Source organism: Phyllosticta citriasiana (genome assembly GCF_038021145.1).
Source record: "Phyllosticta citriasiana strain CBS 120426 chromosome Unknown IWZ02scaffold_21, whole genome shotgun sequence".
NCBI lineage: Eukaryota > Fungi > Ascomycota > Dothideomycetes > Botryosphaeriales > Phyllostictaceae > Phyllosticta > Phyllosticta citriasiana.
This window is the reverse complement of record NW_027117298.1, coordinates 359,719-372,229: the sequence shown is the minus strand read 5'-3', so window position 1 is coordinate 372,229 and position 12,511 is coordinate 359,719. Positions and strand designations below refer to the sequence as shown.

The 12,511-nt window shown below is 55.7% G+C and overlaps 4 protein-coding genes across 4 annotated transcripts; 1 reads left to right on the top strand and 3 right to left on the bottom strand.

Moving 5' to 3' along the window:
• Positions 1-1,275: 1,275 nt before the first annotated feature.
• IWZ02DRAFT_437658 (uncharacterized protein) lies at positions 1,276-1,962 on the bottom strand (the record flags this gene model as incomplete). Its single annotated transcript, XM_066766647.1, has 1 exon — positions 1,276-1,962. One exon carries the CDS (start codon positions 1,960-1,962, stop codon positions 1,276-1,278), a length of 687 nt encoding a protein of 228 aa, XP_066617826.1.
• Positions 1,963-4,934: 2,972 nt separating this feature from the next.
• On the top strand, positions 4,935-5,586 carry IWZ02DRAFT_153852 (uncharacterized protein). Its single transcript, XM_066761968.1, has one exon. The coding sequence runs from the start codon at positions 5,120-5,122 to the stop codon at positions 5,492-5,494; it is 375 nt and encodes a 124-aa protein (XP_066617825.1). The 5' UTR covers positions 4,935-5,119; the 3' UTR covers positions 5,495-5,586.
• Positions 5,587-5,640: 54 nt separating this feature from the next.
• IWZ02DRAFT_153990 (uncharacterized protein) lies at positions 5,641-6,652 on the bottom strand. The gene is made up of 2 exons (XM_066761969.1): positions 5,736-6,652; positions 5,641-5,684 (listed from the first exon to the last, which is right to left on the bottom strand). Exon 1 carries the CDS (start codon positions 6,400-6,402, stop codon positions 5,803-5,805), a length of 600 nt encoding a protein of 199 aa, XP_066617824.1. The 5' UTR covers positions 6,403-6,652; the 3' UTR covers positions 5,641-5,684; positions 5,736-5,802.
• Positions 6,653-8,180: 1,528 nt separating this feature from the next.
• IWZ02DRAFT_495080 (uncharacterized protein) lies at positions 8,181-10,624 on the bottom strand (the record flags this gene model as incomplete). The annotated part of the gene is made up of 5 exons (XM_066770102.1): positions 8,181-8,574; positions 8,636-9,435; positions 9,491-10,188; positions 10,241-10,268; positions 10,325-10,624. The coding sequence occupies 5 exons, from the start codon at positions 10,622-10,624 to the stop codon at positions 8,181-8,183; spliced, it is 2,220 nt and encodes a 739-aa protein (XP_066617823.1).
• Positions 10,625-12,511: the final 1,887 nt, after the last annotated feature.

The following is a 12,511-nucleotide window of genomic DNA, read 5'->3' as shown; positions in this document are numbered from 1 at the left end:
CTTTCTGGCAGAAGCGGTGACGACGCGGAATGATCTTATAGCTACCGCTGTCCAAGCTCGACCGTCATTCGCCGCGTTTCTTTTCGATTCAAACGACTTTGCGCCAGCTGTGGGTTGCCATGGATTGTTCAGTGACAATCCAGGACGAGACCGGCAGAAGGACTGATTGCTACTCTTCGGTTAGCATCAAAGGGTGAGAGCAGGTAGGAGCCTGAGGAGGCCAACTTCTCACCGAATGCCGTCTTTGACTGCAGCGGGCCGCTGCTTGGGGAGCGAGAAGAAGGCCAACGACCGTGTCAGTCGAGGATGTCTCAGTCACTGCATTTGCCAGCCTGTGAAAAAAAAGGGGGGTCTTTGCGCAGATGCAGAAAAAATCCAAGGCGCGGTAGATGCCAAAGCTGCGTCCCTCTTGGGCTGCATGGAAGGACCTTGCACCGGCCTTGAAGCAATGCGGCTTGCCTTTTGGTTGGTAAAGCCGCCAGTTCCACGCAGTCTTGCCCAAAAGGGCCGCCCCGGTTTGTCCACATTGCAGTCTGATCACCTTGTGCTCCCTCTGTCTTTCATAGACTCTGGCTTCAGGTCACGGGCCCCTCGTTGTGACCAGATCCACGCCCCGGACCATCACTCGAATGTCATGGGGACGTAGGGAAATTTGAGGCGAAGCTGTCGACCGGCATGCAATCCTCTTGCGCGCGGGCCTGGATGCTAGGCTCTTTGATGCCTTCCACAGCGTGGATTGCTACCTGTGCCAATCGGCGAAGACCTTGTGCTGCGCCTATCCGTCGACAAGCGCGGCCCCTGGAAGTCTTGCCGTCTCAACCGTGGCATCGCCAAAATGGCTAGCGGGAGCTTGCGTTTGGAGCTCCAAACTGAGCGAAACACCAAGATATTTGAATCAGAGACAGGCACGAACGGTGGCGGTTGGGCTTTTGTCGACAGACGGACTCGAATTGGAGGGCGCACGGCACGCGCTGTGCCGTGGCTGTCCATGGCGCGACGTCGACTTGGTTGCCACAGCGTCATAATCGAACTTGAATGCTGGCGGACCGTCTCGAGCGGCGAAAGGATTAAAGACGTAGCAGCCGTCGAGCACTCTGCTGGGAGCACCACGACTTGCTGCGGCCTACGACGAGGGCGGCCGCTCGTACTTGTATTCATGCCAGTTCCCTAGGGACATTCAGACCGCTTGGACAAAAGCCAATCCAGTACCGACACAATTCAACGAATGACGCCTTCACCGCTCCTTTCATGTACAGTGCTCTCGGGCGGTGGAGGTCATGACTTGACCGCCTCATCCGCCATATGTCGCCGCCTGTGGCCTCCCGCCGCACCGAAACAATCTTGTCGACTACTTGGTGGAGCTCCAGGACACGGGTCAGTCGAATCGCGTCTCATGATCGAAGACCGAGGCCGGGGTGCGCAAGAGATGCGTCTTTCAATATTCGGCAGTCCAAAATGTGCAGTCAGTTCGAAATTCTCCGCAAGTGACTGTGCATCAAGACGTGGAGCTTGTGTAACATCATCTCGAGGCTCCGCAGTGTAACGCAATTTGATGAGAGGGGCGTTGCGCTGTTGTGGTTGCCGTGGTCCCACGTCGTCCGAGCATTGCTCAAAGACATTGGCAGTCTTCTGCTCGGCCCATGTCTCGCTTCCCCGGAAGGTGTCCACCCTCCACCTACATGTACGTGTGCCTTGACCGGGGCGGTCCGATGCACTTGCATGCCATGACGATATGCCGCCGAGGCAGACGAGATGCGACTGCTCAAAATCGTCCTCCGCTTCTCTCCTCAAAACTCCACCATCAGGCCATGAGTCGGACACGGAGCCAGTCGCTCTAGTGTCCAACCTCCCACGCGGCAGCCGAGAGATCAAGGTGATAGTGTCACTGTGCATCCGTCGAGTTGACGCCCCGTCCAGTGCGACTGTGGCTTCTTCCATCAACCTCCGCACCTCAACGGGCATGCGGTACAACCAACCTGTCAAAAAAGAGAAGCGAATCCGCAGAACGGCCTTGATCGACCCAGGGACACGCCCTCCCTATTTGTTGTCTCCGCCCTCCGCGACGTTCATGCGACGGCCCAGCATGCATGTATACATGCCACACACACCCCCAGCCCTCCCGTGGCCGACAGCCGTCATTCACACGTTACCGCTGTCACGCCGCGACTGAGAACTGTCAGTCGACTCGGCGCTCGACGTAACGAGCTATTTTAGAATGAAGAGGGAGGGAGGAGGTCGGTGCTCGCGGTTTTTGCAAATGGTAGGTTGATCGCCCGCGTCCAAGGCGTGATGCGACGGAGGTTGTGCCCGATCAGGAGCAGTGTCGTCGACCAACGCGGGATGCTCTGACCATCCATCATCATCGTCACCACCACCACCACCACCACCACCACAACCACCACCGCATCATGGCCCGTTCTGGGGTTGGTGGTCGTGGGTCGAGTCTTTGTGTACGACGCGAGGTTGTCAGGTGCGTATTTTGCAGAGCGCTACAGGCAGACACAAACCGCGGCGTGCGTCCTTTCTCATTCGAGCTTCACCCGCCTTCCCCTCCCAACGCCGTGCTACTGTGCTGTCAAGATCGTGGCTTGCGAGTTCAATCACAATCGGAAGCACGCCATGGGATGTGTGTGTGTGTGTGTATTTGGCACCCAGCGTCCAGAGATTGTCCTTCAATCGGCTGCTGGCAGTTTCCCGACGAACGACCGTGTGTATGATGGCTGAGTCGCCATGACCCGCCGTCGTCTTGCAGAAAGGTAAAAACACTGGTGCGAGTGGCCTGTGTGACGATCACCAACCAGCCTTGAATTTTCTCGCGCCTCGTTTGGCACCGTGATGGTCTTTCCCTCGAGCCGTGACTCCAGCATTCCTAAGCTTACCCCAACATCCAAACGATGGACGCCAAGTTTCTCCGAGTGTCTTGTCTGCATATTGCTGAAGAGGTACTCACACTGAAAACAACCCAGTCTCCATCATCTCCCAGCAGCTCAAAAACAAAAGCCTTAATCAGTACTCCATCTCATCTCAGGTTCCCCATCCTTCAACAGACCTTACGCGAAGCCATCAAGACAAAACACCCACAGCTCATCCATCCACTCAGCAACACCATCGAAAAAAAACCCGCAGCGCCTACCTCAACCAAAACTACCATCACAACCCCATCTCCCTTCCCCGAAATCCACCGCCAATCGGCTCAAACCAACCCCTCCTCTTCCTCCTTCTCGCCCCATGCTCGCCCAACCCAGGCCGGGGATTCGGTCAGCTGGCGTAGTGCAAGCTCAATAAGACAAGCTCCTTGTGCATTGAGCGTCGAACGAATGATTTTTAACGGCGAATTCTGCGGACGAGGGGGTCGATCCGATGCTTTGGCTTGTGGCGCTAGGCTATCTTGACGCGGCTTGAGAGAGATAAATTTCGTCCTTGACTGACTGACTGACTGACTGTCTGTCTGTCTGTATGGATGGCTATATGGATGGCTATGTATGCGCGCACATGTTAAATAGCGAAACGGGGCATGCGCCCAGTCTACTACTTGATCACGTCTCACGAGCAAGTAAGTAGTGTATCGTAAGTGAGTGACATTTGAGGACAAAAACCGCTTTCTTCAACACAACGCAAAGCTACCTTTCAATACAAACACAAAGCTACTTACTCACCCTCATCTAATCCCTTTACATCCTACAACCACAGGCAAACAAAGCCCAAGAAAATGTTTTTTTCGCTCCTCCCCACGATTAAAGTCCGTCCGTCCGTCCGTCATACTTTAGTCATCTCCCGCTTCCCCTCTCCCACGCCAAACTTCTTCATTTGACGAAACCAATGCACTTCACACAGCAGCAGCAAGAAGCGCCTTGTCCGAAAAACAGCGGCGCGGGTGAATTCTTATATCGTGCTTGCCAACGCGTCAGGCGTTAGGAGGAGAATCCGAGCGCGTGCGTCATGCGGTCAACGCCGTATATCTGTCACAGATACCTATGTACCTGCCTGCCTGCCTGCATGCATGCATGCATGTGGTCTTGCGAGCGCACATGATGGCCTAGGCGGGCAGATGAAGGTTCGTGCAGGTGCGGACGTGGTCGTGTGCTATATGACTCAGTGCCTGCAGTCAGATGCGCAGGGCGCTGGGGCTATGTATGAGAGGCGTTGATGCACCCGCCGCTGCTGGTGTGAAGATTTTGGCGGTAGAAGGGTCTGCGTGGGTGGTACCGGAATGAAGGACGGCGCTGCGTTGAAGAGACCGCAATCGAGTTACGGCTTTTGTTTGGTTTGTTTTGATTGTTTGATTAGTGTGAGGATGTGGTTGAATTCACTTCTGTAGCTAGTCACTGGTAGTCAGTGAGGAGTGATGTTGGTGAGTGATGCTGCTCTTCTCTTGTGCTTTTCATCGTTATCGCTTTGTGTTGTGAATGTCCATCTCGCTCCCGCGTGGACGGAGGCTACATGTGAGGTTCCATGTGAGAAGGCTCTACATGAAGGAAGGCTCCGCGTAAGGGAGGCCCCACTCAAGGGGAGGTAAACATAAGGGAGGCGCCGCGTAAGAGGAGGCTCCATAGAAGAGGAGGTCAGCGCCGCACCGCGCGCTATTCCATGTTGCTTCAAGACTCCATGCTGAAGTCCCGAAGCCGACATGTCCAGGAGCACTATCAACTGACGGCATACAACAACAGGTGTGTATTAACGAGCAAGCAAGCGTAGTCGGACAGAAAGAAAAACCAGTCAAAATCCCAGTTGAAGGAACTGAACGAAAATTGTCCTGTCGCAGTCCAGTGGATACGTCCGTAAACCGAATGGTGAACGAGAAAAGGGAAGTGATGGCGGATCCCATCGCCGCCAGTAGTCATGTGAGCGCGTCCAACTTTTCCATTTTGACAGGGCGCATAGAAAAGAAGAAGACGACAAAGACGAGGAGACTGTGCCCTAGACCGTGAGTACCTACCTTGTCAGCAGTGGGAAAAGTTACCTCAGCGGTGTGGAGCAAGCAAGCAGTGGCCGCAACTGACGGCGACATCCGGCCGCACGCACGCACGCACGCACGCACGCAAGCAAGCATTGGCATCCGTCCTTGACACGTACACAGTGCAAAAGTGAGGTGCTTGCTGGGCGTGTGCAGGGTTTCAGCATGTCACGCCACGTTAAGCTCTTCGTCGCACTGACGGGGACGGCAGTGTTTTTCTGGGCCAAGCTCTTCTGCAGGTATCGGATCTGTATTTGGTGGATGCCCTGCTGGCCTGTCTGGCCTGCTTCCCGGCCTGGTGCTGCCTCCGGTCAAGTAGTGGTGAGGCGGTGGCACGCGCGCCCGTCCGTCCGCATCCGAGTTCAGCACGTCCGTCCATCGGAGGGGAGGGAGAGCCACCAGCCACCAGGGAAGTGGAGGAGGGAGGGAGGGGCGGGCAGGAGGGGCATTAGCGGCGTCGGATGTCGACGACAGCCAGCGGCGAGGCAGCGAAGACAGACAGACGGCAAATGGGGTCGTCGTGTGTGCCGAGACGAATGAACCAGTCTCAAAGCGCTGGATCTGAATGCTCTGCATGCGCTGTCCCCCTATCCAGTCCCACTCCAGGGAAAAAAGGCTGAAGCTCTTCCGAGTTGCGCGGTGGTGGTGGTGGTGGTGGTGGTGGTCTACTTGAGACGCTCGAGGGCGACTTTTGCTGCCCGTACCCCACCTCTTGCCAACCCCTCAGTGTCTGTGAGTCGTCCTGTTGGTCTGTTTGTCGACGACTGCACTACGACCGTACCTCGATTGGGACGAGCTTTCTGGACCGGCTTGGCATGGGGTTGGTATCGTGCAAGTCACGGTCCAGTTCACACGCGGGCCGTGGCCTTGCGCGTGTCGTTGGCTGACACCGACCGCCCGACCGCCATCAGGCACTTTCGAGGAAGGTGGCGATGAAGCTTTTGGTGCTGCTGGTGAAGACAAGGAAGGTGGTTTGTGCTAGTAGTGGGAAGCAACCTTGGCTTGACCACCCGTGCCCGGCATGGCACAGGCCCCGTCTCTTGCCGTTTCCAAAACTGACGATACAAGGGATCGACAGATTGAGAACCAACACCATGGTTCAATAAGACAAGCGACATTGGCGCTGTCTTCGCGAGTCGGCGAGCGAGATTGAGCGCGGCGGGCGAACGGAAGAGCAGGGAGAGGGAGAGAAAGACCTGGAGGGAGCCAGGAGGCACGACGAACGACACGTCTTCTTGACAGGACCCATTGCCTTGGGACCAAGAAAGCAAGAAGGATTTGGTCGAATGTTGCGAGGTGGATACCTGAGAACCCTGCTGCAACTTGGTTGCTGCAGAGCGCTTGCTAAGGTTGCAGTCGGCACCGCCGCTCCAAGGCCGAGAGGACTGCGAACCATCCATGCCACGCAGAGACTTTCCGGAGTGTCTCGGAGGAGGGGCAGAAGGCATGTGGTGTTTGCGGGGGGCAAATCCGTGTTGTTCTACTTACAACCCAAGCTTTTGCATTTGCCATTTGGAGCACCGCCGCCTGTTACCATGCTGAAAATGCTCCATGTTGCCGGTAGGTCTAGACCTCGATTCCATGGTCCTTTCGAGAGCCCGTCGTCTGCCCATGACTTGGAGGATTCGCGGCTTAGACGGCAGCCTGACAATGAGACTTGTCAGTCAATATTAAAAAAAGGTATTTTTGTTCTCTCGCAAGAGAGACGTCGATGCCATCAATAAGGGATGAGGTCTACATTGGGCAACCACCGTGAGAAGGGAGGTCAAAAATAGATATCCGCGGAGTCGGTCGTCGGCGCCGTCGTTCACATGTCAGTCAGGGTCTGCCACTGACTAAATTTTTCTCTTTCCCTAGATTTGGTTTGGGGTGGTCCGAAAAATTGCAAGGGCACTTGATTGGTGCGCCGTTTGCACTCTTGGGCGCTGGGTCGTCCTGAAGGCGCTGCGTCACGCCCAATGTGTTGTGGGGGCTTTGTTTATGCGTGGTCCTCGCCGCCGCGCAGCAGCGACGGAGGCGTCTCGGAGACGACGGCCCAGGAACAAGTTGGAGCCTCCAAGAAAGGGGATCGATCCGCAAGAGTTTTTTCGGGTACACAAGCTTGCAACACTGGGGTGATGGGAGGGCCAAGGAGATCGGATGAGGGACAAGGACGGATAAGGGGGTGTTAGGCGTGCAAGCGAAGTGTCGCGGAAGACGTCGGAGTCGGCCAAGGCAGCGGGACAAGCGACGGGACGGACAAGGAAGCGAAGGGGGGCGGAGCGGAGTAGTTTCGTCCTCGTTTCGCCCTCCAAACCCAAATCCTCAAGACGCGTCGGGCATGCACGCAGCGGACGACGACGTTTGATTAGAGACAACACCCATGCCCCGCCCGTCCATGCTGCTGGAATAACCATTTTTTGTGGCGTGCATCTGGGCAGGCTTGCAGAATCTGGCTAATCCCCCGCATTACTTTGCCCTACAACTAGTGCCCGTGATTGCTATCGATCAACGGCCGCTGAGCGCACCACCACGCACGTGGAGAACATCAAAACTTTGTTTAAACCGCCGGAGATGAGCAAGACCAGCGTCCCTTATGCTGTTCCATTTTGGTCGTCGAAAGAAGGGCGCATGAAATGCCTAGCAGGCTTGGATCCTCGGATTGCTATTGGTCTTGGAGAAATATCCGAGTTTTAGTACAAGGTAGAAGAGGAAGGTGAAAAACGAACATTGCCACTAGTAATACAGATGCAAGAAGCGCAAGATCCTTTTCCAAAAAATGACCCGGCAACTCGCCTTCCCATGCTACCGATGATGCGACCCTGTTTTCGCGACCAAACGCCGTTTTCCATGATTTGCTGGATTTTGAGCAGAGACAAAAGGTATATTGGACCCAAGAGTAGAGGGTTGGGTCCAAAAAAAAAAAAAAAAAAAAAAATTTGTGAAATCAATTCCACTGTGAAATACCGCGCTTATGGTACTGCTGAGAAATGCAGATAGTCAAAAGGTATAGAGCTGGAAAGCTGGGAAGCAAGGAAGGAAAATTTGGCAAACAGTCGGATCCTGCTTGCCCTGTTGAATGCAGTTGGCTCGAAGATAGATGCGCACTTTCAGGCATTGCAGCCAGCCCGCCCATCAAGGCAGGCGAGGCTAGCATATTAAATTCCACAGGCATTGCCTCTCTATGGTTGGCAGAGAGCTGCCAGCAGACTCTCGGTGACCAGCACCAAGTCCATCTCTTCCGTCATTAAAATTGTTGTTGTTCAAAATTCCATCCGTACTCCGGACTGGCTTCGTAAATCATCGCCTCGCTGAATTGCATTTGCGCAATTTCCTCGCTCGTGGCGCCGAGTCCGGGCATTTCGTGAGCTTTGCTGAGCTCCATTTGCATTTCTCCGAGACCCGGGCTTTGCGTAGTTGGGGAGTCTGTTTCGCCGAGTGCCATTGTCTCGAAGAGGCCTTTCATGTTCTGCAAGTCTTTTCTTGTCTGGTCGGGGGGTATGCCGCTGCGTTCTTCGGTAAAGGCACGGATTTGGCGCACGATGTCCGAGAGTCCCTCGTCATTGGGCAGCCACCAGCGTGAGACGTCGATTTGCCAGGCGTTTGACATGCGGAGGCGGAACGCTTGAGGATAAATGTATCTGTTCAGTCGCCTTGTGTCAGCTAAGGCAATTGAAGATGCCAATGACGTGACGACCTTACCCTCCTGATTCAATCTTGGCCAACTTGCGTCGCCCCCAGGTTATGTGCGTGTCGTCCTTTGGAAGGTTCAAAATACCCATGCCAATAGAAGATTGCAGTTCGATCATCAGGCCTGGAGGGCTTTGAGGATGGTGTTCGAGGATCGAAAACATCTTGCAAATGTTTACGGCCATCTCCTCTGCTTGTGGTGGGGGCGGTTGTCTCATGATGTTGCAAACTTGCGTCTTGAACATGAGCGCGATCGCCCAATAGTCTTGAAGGACGATGTTCATGGGGAAAATATCATCCTCGTAGGCAAAGTCTGGGTCAAAAGGATCAACAATGTCATCGGGGCCTAAAGGTGGGCGATCGCTGAAATCCTTCAAATGCTTCGATGGATCCTGGAGAGCTGGATCGAGCTGCTCAACCCAATCGTCGAACTGGCGGTCCAATTTCATGCAATCAGCGACAAAGGAATCTTCGCTGATCTGACCCTTGGCCTTGCAGGCGAAGAGCGAAGCGGAGTCCACAGCAAGGAGCCTGCACTGCGCCAGTCGTTCGTCAAATTTGCAGCCGACGTCGTGGGGTCTGTCACAACACTGCTGAGAGTAGAATTCGGCGCAGGAAAGGAACCATTCGCGACTCAGGACAGTCTCGGAGCCCGAGAGTATGCCAACCATTAGATCGTAGCGAGCGTACCAACTCATGATTCTCCGAAGTGTCTCGTTTTGCATGATGCTCTGAGGAGTGTACATGGAGGTGATGATTTCGAATGCGGCCTTTTGATGCCCGATGAGGTTGACGTAGTCACCGAGATATTCCTGTGCCCTAGTCATCAATAACGGTGCCAACAGCTTCTCCATCGCAGATGCGTACCTCTATTGTCGCCAGCTGTAAGATTGTCAGCAACGTGGCAGGAGTGCGCCTCTGGTTGCGCTGCAAGGAGAGCAAGAGCAATTGCACAGCCTTGTTGTAGTATCCTAAAAAATCAGAGATCCTTCCGTTTGGCTTGTGTAGGGCGTGTTGATAGGCAGCGAAGCCAACGACCGCGTACAGGAGGTGATCGTTGTGCGCGGCAATCTCAAGCAGCGTTGTCCGCATGAAGTCTGCGCCATCGTACTTGAGGGCGTAGTGATGGCAAGTTATGTTGTTTCGAAACCAGTCGAGATAGTAGCGTACATCTGCCGGCAGGTCCGTCCAAGTTCGATCAATTGGGGATTTGCGCAAGTTTGAGCGACTCGACTTTCGAGATGGAGCACGCCGAGGCAGAACGTGAATGGCTGCTATGCTCGAATTTTCAGTGGATGGAGAGGGGCTCTTGTCAATGGTAAGGCAAGGCGAGTTTGATGTTTCCCGATCGCGGCGGCTCGCAGTCGAGACACTTCCTCTGCTAGTCGACGCCTCGGCACCTGTTTCGTCTTCGTCGAGGATTGGAGGGAGACTCATTTTTCTCTCTTCGTCCGCGGAAGAAGTGCTTTCGGGCGAGCCAGCCTTGGCTCTAGAGGCGCTGCGGTTCGACTTGGTGGCACTCGCCGGTTCAGGATACACACAATCCCTGTTGCCCTTGCGGCATCCTGAGTTTGCATGATCAGCTGATGCGGTTCAATTTTGTTGCGCCGTACTCACTTTCACAAATGGGATGGGTCTCATCGCACTAGCACACGCACATGTTAGCAACAGCAAAGCTGACAGGGTGTTCTTGAGACCTACCTTGACTCTACGATTGCGGCAAGTGTAGCAACCACTGCGTGTCCTGCGGTGCTTCACTTGCTCGTTGCCAGAGGCTCTTCTTCGTGCCCTTGAAGAGTTGGTGGCGGGGAGCATGCCCCTGCTTCCATCATCGAGCTCGGCATACGCTTGGCGAAGGCTCTCGGAGGAAAGGGTTTGATATTGCTGTAGATTCGGGGCATAGGCGGAGTGGGCAAAATTTTCCATGGGCATCATATGTTGGGCGGGGTTGAGGTTGTAGTACTGAGGCATGGGAGGCAAGTTATTGTAGTGGCCAGCCATGATTACTTGTTGGTCGGAGAAGCCAGGTTGATCGAGATAGTCAAGCGGCTGTGGCGGGCAGACGGTTACCAACGTCATGTGGGCCAAAGCTGCCGTATAGGGAACGAAGAGGTGTTGAGAGGAACGCGGTTAGTGTGGTCGAGGATCGATGCCCAACGGGGACTGGTAACGGTCGAGGGCGAGGGATGGGGAGCGCGCCACGAGATGTAAGTATGTTGTGTCGTCGTCGTCGCCTTGGGGGAGAGCAGTTCCCTGCTTGGCAATCCCCGTGCAGGTGAATAGCGGCATGTAAATATACCGACCGGGAAGGCCGTCAAGACCCTAAGATTAGTGAGAGCTAGGGACGGGCAACGAAGGCAGGCCAAAGGCATCGAAGGGCTGCGGGCAGCGTGGAGACCGGTCCTACTCCACGGCCGTAAAGTCGGGCAGTGACTGGTCTGCTGGTCGTGGGTGCGTCCCGGTCGTACTCGTTCCTGAGCGGCGCAGTGGGCCCCAGGACCGGTGCGGGCGGGTAGCCTTGCGCAAAATGGATCATCTGGCAAGGGAGAGGAAGAAGGCTTGGGATGGGCCGTTTCCGCGACATGCAAAACGTACGTTCAGCGCTCCGTCTGGCGCTTTTGGCGTCACCGAGCAGCGGCCGCCCCGCCTTCCCAGATGGTGGACCGGGGCCCGACGCTCTCTACTTCTCGAACATGGCTCTGGGCGTTGGGACCCTGGCCGCGGATCCCTCGACGACGGGCACTCAAGACAATGGCAAAGAGGAGGACTCGTTCGAAAGACGACGAGGAGAAAAAGGGCGTGCGCGGGCCACCGTTGTCAGCCAGCGAGTGGACGCTCCGCGGCCAAGGGGATGATCTCCATTGAAGCGGGGCGGGAGAAGAGGACGGCCTGGAAGCAGACTTGGCTTGGTACTACTCAGATGACGATGGTGGCCGTGGTGATTTGGTGTTGAGGCGCGAAAGCGGGTGCTGGTACTGGCCGGGGTTAGCAGCGCGTAGGCAGACGGGCACATGGGAAGAGGACAGCGCGTGGAAGAGTGACTGTCAACTCGAGACAGGCGTTGGATGAAGGAAGGGCTGGCAGTGGTCCATTAGTTGCGTGGTCGTGATGGGATGGCATTGGGGACAGGGTGAGGTGTGTAAGGTAGGCAAGCTGCACCTGCACGGCCAGCGGACTAGTTGCCGCTTTGTCAATAGCCGCAGCCGCCGCCGCCGCCACTCTCAGGCTTCCGGGCTGCCGTCAGCCACGGCGACCTTCATGTCCCCCGCCGGCCCCGTCCTCCCTCGACCGTGACCGCGACCGCGACCGTGACCGTGACCGTGACGATGGACATGACGCCCTCTCCCGACTCCCGCCGCTGATCGAAGCTCCCACCCAGGAAACGCCCGGACGCCAATGCACCATGCTATGCCATGTCCATTGCCAATATCCCACAACATGATGCCCCTGGGGACAACATTGCTGCACTTCTCTCACGAGCTCCGGAGATTCAGTCAATGCAAGTTGTCGCGGCGCCTGCTTGTCTGCCTGCACCACCTCGCCCACAGCAGCTCGAGCTCGAGCTCGAGCACGACTCCCTGGACCAACGAGATGAGAAGAAGGCGGCGCAGCTTCGACACAGAATCTCCTTGCATCAACCGCGTTGCCGTCGTGGTTGATGTACATGGCCCAGCCTGTCACAGCAGCTCAGGGCCTGTATCGTACGTAAGCCCCTGGCATCGCGCTGAGTTGAACGACAATTCATCCATGTGGTCCCGTTGGGTATTTTCGTCCTGCTCCCTTCTCTTCCCCTCTCTCTGTGCGTACCGCATTCCTTTCGCCAAGAGTCAAGCGGGGGAGACAAGCTTAAAAAAAACCGTATTGGCTGCCTACGCACGTCGTCATTTG